At 39.8% G+C, this 12,654-nt stretch overlaps 1 protein-coding gene across 4 annotated transcripts in view; it reads left to right on the plus strand.

Moving 5' to 3' along the window:
- The window catches only part of DPP6 (dipeptidyl peptidase like 6), a 539,077-nt gene that overhangs the window by 437,485 nt on the left and 88,938 nt on the right, over positions 1-12,654 (plus strand). For all 4 annotated transcript variants that reach the window (XM_064433316.1, XM_064433370.1, XM_064433208.1 and 1 more), the window contains exon 7: positions 2,853-2,934. In XM_064433316.1, the coding sequence (XP_064289386.1) occupies positions 2,853-2,934 (82 nt within the window). The remainder of the gene's footprint in view (positions 1-2,852; positions 2,935-12,654) is intronic.

Consider the following 12,654-nt stretch of genomic DNA (forward strand, 5'->3'; position numbering starts at 1 on the left):
CATGGCTGGGGGCTTGGAATGAGATGATCTTTAAGGTCCTTTCCAACCCCAAAACTATTGATAATGGGTTTGTATCTGTGAGTCTTTGATAATGGGTTTCTATCTTTGATAATGGATTTGGAATGGGTTTCCTGGGGTTTCCAGAGCAGGAGTCCATGCATATTCCAACATGGACCATGCACCAAACGTAGCCCAAATGCGTGTGTGGGAATTTGACCTTTCACAGTGAGGTTCTCAAGTGAGTGAACTCCATTTCCATGCCACCTCTGGGTTTGCTGACAGTTCAGGTTCCCCTGGCCAGTGCTGGTGCAGCCCAGCTCCAGGTAACTCCTGTGGTTTCTCTGGAGCCTGAGAGATGAGGCTGGGCCAGGAGAATCCTCTCAGCCCCTTGCACAGGGCACTGAAGTTTGCTGCAGGTGGGTGAGTGAGTGAGGCTACTTCAGGGAAGAAGATTCTCCTCAAAAGATGAGAAAGAAGCAAAGATGAGTATGTACATCAGTCAGGAGCATTTGTGGGGGAAAACTGGGATCTTGGTCTGCTTTCATAGCCTGTGGTAGAGGAGAATAGCTCACAGCATGAGCATGGATGTACACAAGATTTTTCTGCAAAAGAAGCTTCCCAACCATGTGAAACAACTTAAAAAACTAGGGAGATACAATTCTGGTTTTCCTTAGCTATACCAAAGAATGAGCAGATTACTTTGTTTGGGTTTTTTGGGGTTTGTTGGTTTTTTTGTTTTGTTTTGTTTTGTTTTGTTTTTGTCTCAGCACAGCTCTTTGCTTTTCCTTCTGCCTTATCACCTACCAAAGCTGGTTTATGCAGCATTTTTCACTGTGTTAGAGTTTTCCTCCTCTAAAAGATGATGCAGTGAGCAGAACTGGCAGGACTTCTCTGTGCTCTGGTCTGAATTATTTGCTGTAATTGGTACGTCTGTCCCTTAGCTCCACCTGTGTTATCTGAAGCATTACAGCTTTAAATTCTTACAATTTGTATAATCTGTTTATTTAGGGATGGTATTTCCCCCTCTATTTGTAATTTCTTGCTCTTCTTCTCACCATGGGTAAAATAACCCAAGAACCAGATAGCTCATTTGACAAATAATGAAGTGCTATTTTTTCTCCCAAAAGAGATTTTGATTTGATTCACTATTTTTCTCTTTTCCTTCTACCCTCAGAGGTTACTCTCTGTTAAGATAATCAAGATAGCTAACCAGAGAGATTGATTCCTAACAGGCATAGCTGACTGGAAACTTAAGTAGCATCACACACAAGCCAGAACAAGTTGTGTGGCTCATCTTTCTACAGGAAAGGGAATTTTGTGACTGCTCTCAGTATGAGCATTATGAGTTCTCTTATCCATACCTTATAAAAATTACTTTAGGCTGCTCACAAAGACACCTTCTAGGTAAAAAAAAAAAAAAAAGTAATAAAAGGTACAATTTTGCTCTACAGGCAGCAGCTGTGGATGACATTTTGCATGTAGAAATAAAAGCTGTCTGATGGTACACCCAGACTTGAAGTGTCAGTGCCTCAACAAACCCCTCTTGCCCCTCCACATTCCCTGTTCATCCCATCTCCATCAAACCTGGCAGCTTTACTGTGAGGAGCAATGGAAGGGGGAAGCTGTGGCCATCAGGGTCTGCCCTGATTCTGGCCAGCCTTTGAACAGCTCAGGGGAAATGAGATTTTTTTCACAGTGGAAAGACTGCACAGAACCAGTCCTGGGCATTGCTCTTGCTGCTGTGCTTGTCCTGGCTCCATCAGCCCCAGAGAGAGGGAAGGAGCAGCCCAGGGACTGAAACTGTGGTGCTGCACCAGGCCCCAGCCAGGCAATAAAGAGAATTCACTTAGTGCTGAATTGCTGCATTCAGGTCTGCTCTGTTCTGAAAACATGGTCTGGAAAACACTGCAAGAATGGCCTCTTGCTTAAAGGCCAGGCAGGGTTTGGCTCTTTTCTCTGGTTTTTGGTGATGTTGGCCTCAAATTGCCTTGTTATTCCTCTCTGTAAAGCAGTGGTGATAATAGCCTTACTTTTTCAAGCAGTTTGAGATCTTCTAATGAGGCACATTTTATACAGGCTTTATTAGAGTTCTTGTTTGTAGGATATTACGATACACAGGGTTGTTGCAATGTGACTTCAGAATATGTAATGTAATTATTTGTGCTGAGTATAAATACAGTTAAGGCAATGCTATCTATGCTGGGAGAAAATGACATTATGCTGCTTTGACATTTTCCAAAAAAACGTCCTTTTTCTATATTGCATTTGCTTTGTGTCACTTGTGTTCTGCTACAAAGTGAAGGTAATGGATGAAAGAACAAGAAAAGCATTTTGATTTTATTTTCTAAAAAAAATAGATATTTTGTGTTAATAGGAGCTTTTCCCTTTGAAGCCAGGCTACGTATCAGTTGTCATACAGTTGCTAATCTTTTCCATCATATTCAAAGGAAATTTATGAGGCAAGAAAGTCATTGGGTGAGGAAGACAAAATTTTATTTTTCTTGTGGCAGTAGGATTAAAAGATATACTTGTTGTTTATCCTTTGTGGACAGCATCAGAGTTGATAAATACAATCACATTGTTTGTTATCCCTGAACTAATTCTGAAGGCTTAGGCAAGTCAGCAGTGGAACTAATATGTTTGGCTTCTTATTAATAAGAAACAGAAATTGTCACTTAAATTCTTGATTTTACCAACACTTGCTAGTGTTTACCTTACTGTAAAAAATGTCTGCTGAAACCTGGGTGAAAGTCATCTTACAAGTTTGTGGTGTATTTCCAAAGAACAAGTTTGCAGCAGCTTAAATAAGGATATTTCTGAAATTGAAATCTTATTTTTCTCTTTTTTTGCAGGGATCCCCAGAATTTGTATCCCCCTGAGGTCAGCAATGCAAAGCTTCAGTATGCTGGTTGGGGTCCAAAAGGGCAACAGCTGGTAAGAGAAAAAACAAGTGTGCAAATGCATTTAGAGACCATGCTGCTATTGCTTGGAAGTAAAGAAATAATAATTCCTTTTCTGAATAGTTTCTTGAAGCCTGTGTGGTAGCTTCTAGCATTTATTTATGATTGTTCTATCATGTAATTTATTTATAAAATTCCCAAATATATCTGTTCACTGCAAAGTAATCGTGTCTAAAAATGCAGAGAAAGAACACTTTATGAAAGCTTTTTTGAGAGGATGCACCTGCTTCTCCCAGTGTTGGACACAGGACAGATTACAGAGATAATAGTTTGATTTATTTAGCATCTCATTGCTTCCCAAGGGCATCTTCAGACTTGCAAACTTGGCTCTGGGGATATGTTAATATTAGCAGCCCCGTTTGGAGAATGCATCTCTCTAGAACAGAGCTGCCCTGAATTTGCCCTGTGGTTGTTTGCAAAACAGACAGAATTAGAAGTGGATCCTGGAAAGTTTTCAGAGCTGCTTAAAAAAAACCAACAACAAAACACACCACTTGTCAGGGATTCATTATATTTAATGGAGCTAGTCATACTACAGAAATCTTAAAATCCCCAGTATTTTACCCCTCAGCCACTGCCATCCTTGATGTGCCCACTTTTCAGAGCATGTGTTTCCTGGCCAGATCCCCTGGCTTCATTTCCTGGTGCAAATCCAATATTAAGTTTTTCTATATTCCAAATATTCTCTTTCTACCATAACAAGAAATGAAAAAGTGGCAACATCTTTTTTGATATGGAGGCTTTATACCTACAAATGAGCTTTGAAAGCTCATTATAAGAGAAAATCTGGCATGTATCTCCTGTTCCCAGTCCTCTCTTGGGGACTGTTTGTCTGTGTCCTTAACTAGATTGTTTTAAATTCTGTGATTTTAAAAAACAGCAATAGGAGTCATTATCATTGCAAGCCTGAAAATCAGGTTGGAGGAAGCACAACAGATACAGGAACAGGAAAATCCTTCCTCTATCAGGAGACTTTCCTCCTCCTGCTCCATCAGGAAAATTGTGTTTGAGAGTCATTGACCCCAGATCTGATCAGAGAGGGGAGCCAGCAGCCTTTGTCTGTGCTAAATGTCTTATGAAGAGCTCTTTGCTTTCACTGCACACAGCTGGGGGACCTCACACATCATGCTCTTCCAATCCCCCCAGCACGTGTAGGGAATACTTTTAGGACCTAGCAGAGAATGCCAAAACATTTTTCCCTTCACTGCTCACTAGCTCAATTTAAGTCTAGCAGAGTTCCACAATATGCAACAAAAACTAAATTTTCTAATTAAAAGCTAATATTGAGTGGCATTAGTCACGTTCTCCACCCCACAAGTGAATTTTCCTTCCTTTGCCAGAGTTTTGCTGTGAACTTGTGTGGCCTCAGCACCTGTGGTCACAGCTCACTCACATCCATGTTTATTTTACCAAGCTGAAGGGCTGCACTTGATTTCCACCTTGGAAAGAAAATCTAAGGAGATTTATATCAAAACAAAGAAAAATGTTCCTACCAAAATAGACAAATGATATCTCCAGCAGGAGAATATGCACAATCCAAGAGAAGAAAAGTCTTCTTTAGAACCAACTTTATCATCTAATGCTGAAGAGGGTGATACCAATTTCCACCCTATTTTTAGGCAATTTAGAATGAAAACTCAAAGCCCTGGGAATTCCTGAAGACATCAAGTTTCATGCATGTTCCTTCTCTGGGGTACATGCTCTTTATATATATATATATATTAGAAATAAAAAAAAAATCCCTTTGTTTCTTGAATTCCATATGAATCTTGGAAAGATCTTGCTGCAGCAAATTTGTTCTGCATGCTTATTTTTTTTCTTTTGCTTTTTTGTCCTTTTTTTGTCTTTTTTTACTTTGAGATTTGTAAAATTATAGGCCTGTAATTGAGCTCTACTTCCTGTTCTTGTGTTTGGAATCAGGGCAGGTGAGGAGCAACTCACTGGTAGTTTAAGCATTATTTTTTCAGACTTCTAACATGTGTGCCTTTTTGCCCCTTTCTTTGCCAGTCATTTACCTTGCAATGAAATTATAGCTGTAGTTTATAAAATAAATACGCTTTTACATACATCAATATAATCTTTTTATACCTAATAATGAGCAGAGAATTGCCAGAGGAAAAAAATAAGCTTTTAAAATTAAAAAAACCTACAAGAATAATAAGTGAGATCTAGAAACACACCATGTTCGTGTTCTGTATATCAGGACTAATTGGGTTACTCAGAATATAATTGCCAGCAAAATTCGTGTCACCTTCTGTGGAGATGCAAAGACAGAGGAAAAATTAAAGCCTATTAAAATTTGATATTGGGAATGTGTTTGCTAAACAGCACGCTGAGTGCTGTTCAGGAGAAGGAGGGAAGATGTGCTGAGTGGGAGGGAAAGGAGAAGCTGGGAAGCACCAGTCAGCTCCCCTGGTCCCAGGAGGATCCTGGGGGAGTTTGAGGGGGGTCCTGCAGCAGCAGGGAGGACCCCAAGTGTGTCAGCCCTGGTGCTGCATCCCCTGGGCACAGGCTCCATCCAATTTCCTGCTGCATCTCCCATGAAAGGAAAGAGCCAAGGCCAAGTGTGTTTTGCATCACCTTGAAGATACCCCAATTTTCAGGAAATAAAAAAGCTTTCCCCTTGAAATCTCCTGGTTTGTTCTTTTTTGGTGACATAAAGGAAAGGCAGGGCAGGAGAGTAAGAGGGCTTGGTTCCAAAATTTTTATTCTCTTTGTAGCTTCTATTTCATCCTTCCTAGGGGAACTTTGGGTTGCTGAGCCTGACCTCTTTCTCTCTTGCATATCTAATCATTCAAAAAAGAAACAAATCTGAAATAGAAGGAGCCTGAATGATCTGCATTCTCTGCAATTAAAAATATAGTGGAATATTCCCATGAGCAATTTTCTATTTATCCTGCTTTATTTTGTCCTTTCTCATTAAATTATGTGCCAATTAAGTCCTCAGAGCATGTTTCTTGACTTCTTACTAGCCTGCAGAATGCCACACATGCCAACTGAGCTGTTTAAATAATGGCAGATACTGGATCAGAGAAAATCTGTCAGAAGATCAGAATGCAAAAAAGCTCTCACTTCTGGCATCTCAGAAAAAATGCTTCAGCTTCTCTCTGATCTCAGCCAAAATCTTGACAAATTAAGTCTCACAAAGCTGCTGGAAGAATGGGGCCCTCAGAAGTGTGAACTCCAGAGTCATTAGAAAGAGAGCCACTAATTTCAGTGCAAGAGGGAACACATTCCCTAAATGTGGCTGTTAATAAAGGGCTCATTCCTCTCATTTGTCCTACAGCATGAGTCATCATTTGTGCCTTTACAGAATAAGTGAAAAACACTGGTAACTTGGAATAGCTGTGTGATATATTCACTATTTGTGGGTGTAAATGACTATGCAAAATGCCGATGGGAAAAATCCATCCTTTCCATGGTGCACCTGACAGCCCAAAGCCACACTTAGTATTCCATTTCATCAGCCTACTGGCCTTCAGCATGGTGCTTGGTGGCTTTTTAGTGAACAGACTGTACTATCCTCAGTTTATGTGATATTTTCTAGCAATATGAGGCTGTGGGTGGCATGACAGGACTGCAAAAAAAGTGTTATTCTGTACCTTTGTCCTGTTCTGGGCATGCTTATCTGCACAAGAAGCTTCACTCCTTGGATTTCTTCTCTTTTTCTGATCATGCCATCTATGACTCAACAGCTACCCACTTCTGATTTGCCACCAAAAAATAAAAACCTTCTGTTAATTGATCTTATTGGAATATTTTACCAGTTTCATCATGTTCCATCCCATGTTCCAAGGCTCTGCCCACATGCTGAGAGCTCACAGAATGTTCCTGTGGTACATTTGTCCCAACAGTATCTAAGAAAAGGTTAATGGTGCCTGAGATCCTGAGCTCAGCTTAATGAAACTTGTGTGGCTGACAGGCCTGGACCTGTCTGTTTATCAAGAAAAGTAAGTGCAGTGTGAAGAGGTTTCCTTTGCTGTTTTTCTTGGCAGCAGAGACAAAATCAGGGAGTGCTTCAGTGCTTCAGGGGCTGTCCAGTACCTGTCTTTAACTGAGGTGCTCAAGGAATCAAATAAACCCAAAGCTTTCAGGAGGCTTTTATCTAAGTTATCCCAAAATGAGCCCATCCAGGTTCAAAGTATTTGCATTAAGGACAAGCTGGAATTATCCATGGGCCCTGCTGCCACAAGGAAAGAGGAAGCAGGAAGCCTGCTCTAATAAAATGCAGTGAATATTTGTCTGCATTGACAGCACTAAATACAGTTCACAGGAGCTGTTAAACTCTAATATCAAAAGCAGAACCACTTTTGTTGTGCTGCTATTTTCTTTTTTTTTTTTCAAAATCAGAATCTGTAACCATCCTGACAGATATTAATGGTAATGGTGACACATCAGATGCTGGGGAAGCAGTTTTGCACAACTTTAGAGGCAGCAGTTATCATTCTAAAAAATCTCTCTCATAGATCATAGTATTTATTCTTCCACAAAGAGAAACATTTCTTTTAGGGTTCTCCTGAGCAGCCAGTCTATTATTGTTTACACGGTTTCTTTAGGTACCAAAAACATCCAGAAAGCAGATTGGGGTTGCTGGAAGTTTTGCATATCCTTGCATTTATTGCAGCCCCACAGAAAGCTCTAAACAGGTTTTTCCTGCATTTATAGGCAATAAGCCTTTTTCAGTGTTAACTCTTTTTGGAGCAGGATCTTTTTTTCTTGTAGATTGTGCTGCAATCAAGTTTATAATTGGTTCTAAGGTAACAGAAGTTACGTTTCACAGCAGGTGCAGAGATGCAATAAAGAAATCTCTATTTCAGGGAAATGCAAATGCTAGGGAAAAGAATGGAGTGATTCTTTCAGCCTCTCTCATGTTAGGGCTTTGCAGGTGCCTTCAAACAGTGAATGCTGATGCTGGTAAACAGCTTAGTGTCATAAATATTAAAAACTGCAATACAATTAAGTGAACCATTGGATTTTTTTTAATATATAAAACATTTGAATGATAGATCCTGCTGCACATCCAGAGCCTACCCATGTCCCTTATCTTTTTTTAATGCTGTAGTACAATGTTTTTCCAACTAGGATATCTAGATGCAAAAAAAAAAAAAAAAAAAAAAAAAAAAAAAAAAAAAAAAGCTGGTTAAGTGATGACACCTGGAACTAAACTGGAGTGACTCCTCTAATTAGGAGTTTTTTCCCTGCCTGAATTTGTGCCTGTCATGCCAGCTTAGTTCCAGGCAGAAGGGCTGCACAGATATCAAGGGAAGAGGACCATTTTCACAGGAGGCACTGAATCATCTGCTGTTGTTCCTATCCAGCAGGGCTTTTAAACTGCTCTGTGTATAATTGCTGTAGGTCTATTTGTCTCTACCATTCTTTCATAGATTTTTGCATCATTATTTTCAAGCTGTTGTTCCCTCACCTTTTCTCTTTTGCAATGACATCTGAATCAATATTTAGCTGTGGTCTACTGCATGTAATTATTCTGGCTTGCTTATCTTGCTAGTTGCAAAAATTGAAAAAGACTTCTGCCCTGTCTCACTCTCTCCCCCAGCCCCAAAGTCTATGTAAGCCCTTTTTAAACATAGTGAGGGATATTCAGAGAGATTTTAACATGGTCCTTGCATTCTGGAAAAGCAAGAATTTCAGCATAATAATGTGTCATCGCCTCATCCCCTTCTTGAGCATCAGAATATTATTTTTTTTAGGGAAATTTCAGTTAGATATATTACATATACACTGAGCACCTGGACAGGTTGCTCCTTTCCCCTCTCCCCTCACTTTATTCAAATAATTCCACTGGAAAAATGTTGTGTTTAGGTTTTTTGTTTTGTTTTGTTTATTGGGGTTTTATTCCTTTGATGCTTTCTCTTTGGTTACAGTGGCAGCAGTGTCCTATTTTTAACTTTGCACATCCTTGTCATTCCTTTGTCACCCCTGGGCTTGGTGTTGGGTCCTTGTGCCCCAAAGGGAGGCTTTGGCACAGTCAGTGTTGTGTTCTTTGCTGAGAAATGGTCACATCTCTTCTCCTCCCAGAACCCTTGCTACTGCATCTTCATCAGGTGGCAAACAAGCAAGATATTTAGGATAACTGCAGATGCTGCAATAAAATGTTACTGAAGGAAAATGTAGGTAATTTTATTTAAAATAGAATGTTGGTCTTTTTGTGACCATGAAATATTTCAGAAGACAAAGTGAAATTTGCTATTTGCCATAGAATTTCACCAATAAATCAGAAAGTAATTGTCCTTACACCCAAATATGACACATAGGATGATGCAGGCATTTCCCCTGGGGGTGAGAAACTGCCACAGGCTTCCTCAGTGATTTCTTATGTGTCACTTTGGTGAAGTTACAGGAATAGATTCCTACTTTTAAATGGACTTTCAGAATTGATGCATTAAATGTCACTGACATTCACAGTCTGCATTAAGGAAACTGAGTGTGTTCTTACAAAAAATGCAAATATCCATGGATTTGCTAGCTTAGAGGAACTCACCATCCTGTTCCTCTACAAGGAAAGTACTGAATTCTCTTCCTTTATATGTTTCCACATTTCCTCACCTGCTACTGTACAATATTCCTAGCAGGGAAACACTCCAGCATTGGGTCAGTTATAACCACTGGAAGTTATTCCCTCCCTTTACAGAAATTTCTTGAATTTCAATTGAGATGTATGGAGATTGAACCACTCTTTTTTTGTTAGGGGCAGTTTTAGTTTCAGAGATCTGACTGCCAAAAGTATCTTCTTGTCTGTACACGAGTGTTCCTGGCATCTTACAAATCAGTGGTAGGTGGAGGATGTCCTTTGAAATATGTGCTTATGAAAAGTGGTGTTCTTGAAAACTGCTGTGAAAATATTGACCTTATCTTTTAGATAGCTGCCATGAAAATATTGGCCTTATCCTTTAGGCAGCAGGAGTCACTGCTGAGGGTGGTGAAGTTACAGACATTGGGGTGCCACAAGCAGGACTGGGCAGTGCCACCCAAGGGGCCGTGGAGGGTCCCACCTTGGCTTGTGGTGCTGGTCTCTCCTTCCCCAGAGAGATGAGGAAACTTCGTGGAAAATTCTGTTAGCTCTCCTCCTCACCTGCTGGAATAGGTGTTGAGTGTTTCTACAACCAAGCTTCTAATTAAAGAGGAATGTTGCAGTGGCCACTCACTGTCCAAGGTCAGATGTGCACCTGGAGGAATCCTAAATCCCAACTGCCAGTTTCTTTGTGCTGACACAAATAGTCTTTGTGCTCTTCTTAGTCAGGTGTTCTCTCCATAACACAATAAAGTATTTTAAATGGAACACTGTATCATCTCACATTAAATAATCTAATTTATAGTCATGCCCTACATAACCATCAGAGATATTAGGTTATAGAATACATGATAATCCATCAAGCAGAACTTAAAAGCAGAAGCAGAGTTCCATACTAAATGGTACATTTACTATTACATTCTTTTATGTAATAAGGCAGTTATAAATTAAAATAACCCCATTAGAATACAGGGCAATGAAATACAAGCAGACATGGCTCTTTCTCTTTGTTGAGGTGAAACAAACCCTCCTTTCTTCCCCGAAGAACAGAAAATAGGACAGAACATTTTTCTTGAAACAGACATTTTTAAATCTCCAGAACTGTGGTAACTGTTTATTTGTCTGTACTTCAGCAGATTCTAGGTGTGATTAGAATCCCTGCATGTTGTGGTCTAACCTGCTCACTGAATACAAATGGAAATGCACAGCATCTGAAACGATGCAATGTCAAAAATATAAAAAAACTTATAAAAATTGAGAAGAACATTAATGCAATGAAGGACTTATACTGGGAGAATAAAAACGAAAAAATAAATCTCTTCTGTACCCAGTGTAAAAGGAAAAATTTTGGCAATGTGTCTCCATATCATAGAAGCCTGACATTACTTCTATAGTCCATTATGTGGGACTTTACCTTCAGTATTGGTTTTGACAATTTGGGATTGTCTAAAGACATTTAAACCCACAAGATCTTAAAAACTCTACTGATTTCCTAATAGAGAATGCAAGGGAGACACTCCCAAGCAAGTTTCTGAATAGGCCAAAATCTGCTCTCTGAAATTCCAGAGCTTTATTCTTTTATTGGCTATATTGTCTCTTGTGATCCTGAACTTCACCACCTCATGGTTTATGCAGCATAATCTGCTCCCAGCTTTCACCTTGCCCTGTAATTTCTCCTGGTTTGAAAGTGGGAGATCCAGCAGAGCACTTCCCTTCATCAGCTCCTTCATCACCTGTGTCAGGACAAACACCCTCCATGGACCTCCTGGGTTATTGTGCTTGGTTTTTTGACCCTGCAGGAGATAAAGTTTAAGGTTCTCCATGAGGATCAGGGTATTTAAATGTGAGCCTTCTTCCATTTATATGAAGAAGGGCACATCTTCTTCCTGACCAGAAAGCTGGTGTCAGGTGCTCCCACTGCCCCCTTCCTTCCTCCCCCCATACCCACCTTACAAGGGGATCACCTCCCCCCGCCCCAACAGAGGTCACCTCCAGACCTGGAGAGCCACATCCTCTCTGGAGAACACTTAAGACTCTGCTCTAGAGCTCTGGACACTGTTCACAGAGATAGGAAATGTTTATTTACCTGAAGAGATGAAGGAATGCTTTTTCCATTCTCTGGCATTTTGGTCGCTTTGTTGATCGCATGTGATGAAAGCAAAATTAGGTTCTTAATGTTTCTTTTGCAAGGTATATTGGCAGTTTCCAAGCTATGTGGCTAAAATCAGGAGATTTGCATGATTTACTAGGGGTGACACTTCTGCACTGCCTTTTCCAAATATGCAATCAAGGCCACTGAAGGCAGGAGATTTTTTGCTTGCGGTTCTGGTGGTTTCCTTTGCACAAACAGCTGCATTTCTTTTCGCTGCACTGATTTCTGTGCAGCTAAGCTCTTACTCCACTGGAATCAGATGTTTTCAAGTCTTCCATCCCCAGTGATGAGTCATAAATATTGGTTTTGATGTGTTCATGGATCAGCATGATTCTTACATGCAACAACCTTCACTTCTGTAATCTCTGGCTGTTGTGGTCCCCTGGGTTTTTTTCAGCTTCTCTCTCCTGAAAGCTTCCCTGCAGAATTATTTTAAACAGGTGTAGAACTGCCCTTGATGTAAACATTACCTTTGCCTATGTCTGGGCCAAGTAAATTTCAATTAAACTAAGCTTTATCTCTTTGTGGCATACCTTCAGAAACTGCTATGTCTTCTAAATCCCTGGTGTCTTAAGGAGTTAGCTTCTTACTTTGAATTAAATCAAATACAAACCTGCAAAAAAACTGCAACTGTGGCCTTTTCTGTCAATTATTTATTAACATGGGATTATCTGCAATGCTCTGATTGTGTGGAAGAGTTTAATTGTGTAATCACTGGTCTTAATAATGACATTTTCATTTTGTGAAGAAAAAAAGTTGATTTAAAAATTCTTTATCTCACTCGTCCATCACAATTGTTATCTGTGTCTTTCCTAAATTATGAACATGAACCAATTGAAGGAGAGAATGAAAATATTTTGAAGTTTTTTGTCTTGTACCCTTTTTTTCACCTGCTATCAAACTATATTTAAATGGCAAGAAGAAAAACCTAATTAAAATACTAGATCTTATTATGCAAGCTCACTGGTGAGGAGCAGTTTATGGTTTTATTACCCTTTTTGAAGAACTGATAA

Source organism: Passer domesticus, chromosome 1 (assembly GCF_036417665.1).
Source record: "Passer domesticus isolate bPasDom1 chromosome 1, bPasDom1.hap1, whole genome shotgun sequence".
Classification (NCBI taxonomy): domain Eukaryota; kingdom Metazoa; phylum Chordata; class Aves; order Passeriformes; family Passeridae; genus Passer; species Passer domesticus.